At 38.0% G+C, this 3,167-nt stretch overlaps 1 protein-coding gene across 1 annotated transcript; it reads right to left on the reverse strand.

Annotated features, from left to right (window-relative positions):
* Positions 1-1,037: 1,037 nt before the first annotated feature.
* On the reverse strand, positions 1,038-2,938 carry LOC136235113 (uncharacterized). Its single transcript, XM_066024631.1, has 4 exons — positions 2,739-2,938; positions 2,221-2,445; positions 2,041-2,107; positions 1,038-1,897 (listed from the first exon to the last, which is right to left on the reverse strand). Exons 2-4 carry the CDS (start codon positions 2,397-2,399, stop codon positions 1,583-1,585), a joined length of 561 nt encoding a protein of 186 aa, XP_065880703.1. The 5' UTR covers positions 2,400-2,445; positions 2,739-2,938; the 3' UTR covers positions 1,038-1,582.
* Positions 2,939-3,167: the final 229 nt, after the last annotated feature.

Genomic DNA, 3,167 nt, shown 5'->3' on the forward strand with positions numbered 1-3,167 from the left:
AAAACTATGTAGTTTTATATGAAATTTTAGTTTTGTAAGTTTTAAAACTATATAGTATTTCTGTTATTCTATTAGGTGAGCTCATTTATGAACACAATAAACAAGCAATAAACGAACTGTTCTCAAACAATTTGTTTATTTGTTCACGAGCTTTGGTCGTGAACTTGCTTATGAACATAATTAATGAGTTGTTCAAGAGTGAAGGTCGTGAATAGAATTCACGAGTTGTTCGAAAGCACCATTCATGGACGAGGTTCTCGCGAGCAAAGCTCCTGAACGAAATAAACGAGCAACTCGCGGAAAAAATTGAGCTTGAGCCGAGCTCGACTTAAGCTTGTTAATTTTCTGTTAAGTCGAGCATGAACATGACATCTCGACTCGACTACAACCCTGTGTGTGGGGTTAAATTTCATCAAGTTTGGGACAGAGTGTTAAACAGAAGCTTAAGAAGTTGATATATACAATTATGTGTTAAGTCTATAAAATGTATTTTGTATAAATACTAATATTAGTATACATGTAAAATTTAATTGTAAAAGTGATTGCTGCTAGCGGGGGACACCCAAAACCTGCCCTATTGGAGAGAGTACCCACCTCAATACTTGAAATTTATAAAGAAGTTCAAATAGAGTTGGAAATAATCCACAATTTGTACATAAATAAATTAAAAAAAATTGAATATGCTATGAACAAATACTGATTGATTACTTCAAGGTTATGAAGCTCACAGCTTTGATGCTAAAATATGATTGCAAATGATAGTTGTAAGCATTATTATTGTAATTGGAGAAAAAATGGGATATGATGCGGAGTGCTTTAGTTTTTTCATGTGAATAGATGCGGTTTGACAAAGCAAAAGATCCTCATATGGACGGAAGGGAACAGACAAGGCTGCCATTGCTTGCTGCTTCCTTAGGGCCCGCCCCTTTTCCTTTCTTTTGCACATTGGCGTGACTCACAAGCGAATATCATAATGCATCATCACATAATTGTACTTTTGGGGATTCGAATACTTAAAAATAAAACAACACTGACGATGCCAAATCAAACAGAATGATTCCCTTTTGAAATTTACTAAAAGAAAAAGGTTTATTTACATCACCATATTCAGATTACTACTTCAAAGACTCAATGCCAACTTGTGATATTTTGTACAGATTTCTTTCTCCCTTCACCAGCCGCTCATTGAAACTAAAAGTATACAAAAAAGATAAAAGAAAAAAAAATTGCATTCTCACCTGAACTGAACTGAGACTCTCTTAATACTTACAATGAGACAAAGGAAGAAGAGTTGGAGACTGAGATGAGAGATGTTGTCTCAGCAGCTTCAACCCCAATCCCATTAGTCTCTTTCCTAATCATAACTCTTCCTTTATTTTTGTTAACAAACACTCATTAGACCTACTAAGACTCTTCATTACATATAAGAGAACCTTTGAACATATTTACACTAGCAAAGGATCCTTCATGAGAATTTCAAAATCACTCATAAACTACCAAAGTGGAAGTTGCTTTGTTTCTTAAGCTCTCTCTCCTCTTTAACTATGTACCTTTTGTGTATAATCAAAATGGCGGAGGTTCTCTATGCCAATGCAGGGATGCTGCAATTCCGGCGATCCCTCTCAAGGCAATCGAACCCCTCAACTCTAACTGCTGGTTTGTTTCCAAAATTTGCCCGAACATAGCCTGCTTTCCTCGACGAGGATGTCGGAGACGACGATACACCTGAAGGGGGCGGATTCGGCATAGGCGTAAGTGGCAACACAGGGGAGAGTTCCTCATCCCCAAATCGCTCATCTTGAATTAATGGGTTAGCTACTCTGCTCGGCGGCGACCCGCACAAAAAAGGGGGCGACGAGGCTACTTGTGTATAGGATTGTTCCACACCATAACTACCCTGCGTATGTTCACCAAAGCAAGTTAATTATGCAGATCAAATAAGGTTTTTCGAGCTAATCATAGATCTGTTCCATGTTCAATAGCCGTTGTCCACCGCTTAACCATAACAATTAAATAATTAAATAACAGGAAGAGAATTACCTTTGTGAGTATGATGTCTAAGAAATCCGTCCCGGCTGCTTTTGAATCGCAGATCTCTGCTTGGTGGCTGAAATTCGGACAAATCTAATGAGTTCGAGTTCAATTGGATACAAAATAAAGAGCGTAAACATTTTTTGGGGATGAAATTAGATTGAAAACAAAGAGGGGGAATTAATTAACCTGAGATGCCATCTGAGAGACCTGAGAGGGAAGTCGTTGACGGCAGCGTTCAAGCCTCCGAGACGTCTCGGTTTAGGGCAGACAACCGAATCTCTCCAGTCGGACATGGGAACCGAGACGGAGGTCCGTATCTCATCCCGGGTGGAGAAGGAGCTTGTATGGATTGCACACTGATTCATCTTTGTTTGTTTGTTTTAGTTTTGTAAATCGGTAAGAAGGAAAGTCCTGCAGATGAAGAAGCAGAAGATAAAGGCTTTAGAAAGTTAATTATGGTAAACAGATAGATCTAAACGCGTGTTTGGATAACTTAAAGATTAAGATCCAGTCAAAGAAAAGAAAGGGAAAGACATAGTTGACACCACACCTAAAAAATAATTAATATCAGAGACAATTCAGAAGGTTGAGAAACAAAAGAAAAACGAGAGATTTAACATAATTGACAACTCCTAAAACACAGATCTGTTGAAGGAATTTCCAAATTGAATAGATCTGAAACGGAGGAGGGAGGGTGAATATACCTCAGTAGCTAAACTGTACAGCTGTTTTCCTCCTAAAGAGGAGTTGGATTAGCCTTTAGCTATATTGATTGTTAGAAACAGAAACAAAAAGAGAAAGCAGAGTTGAAGAGAAAGAAGGTGAGGAAGGGAAGCCTAATTTTGATTTTATAGACAGAAAGAAGAAGAGAAACAGCTAAAAGAGAGAGAGAGAAAAGTCGTTGGGGTATTGGGCAACAGCACAGCCATAAAAATAAAATAAAAGGGGCTGGGAGGCCATTCGTACACATGGGAGAGAGGTAGGGACCACCAACAACTACTTTCTCTCACATTCATTTTCATTTTCTTATACTTAATTGCATTTATTTTAATTTTAATAACTATTATTATTATTATTTGGTCACGCAGGCGGTGCCACCCGCGAAATCTCATCGGTTCTACCACCACTTTTTT

This window comes from Euphorbia lathyris, chromosome 1 (genome assembly GCF_963576675.1).
Source record: "Euphorbia lathyris chromosome 1, ddEupLath1.1, whole genome shotgun sequence".
Lineage (NCBI taxonomy): Eukaryota > Viridiplantae > Streptophyta > Magnoliopsida > Malpighiales > Euphorbiaceae > Euphorbia > Euphorbia lathyris.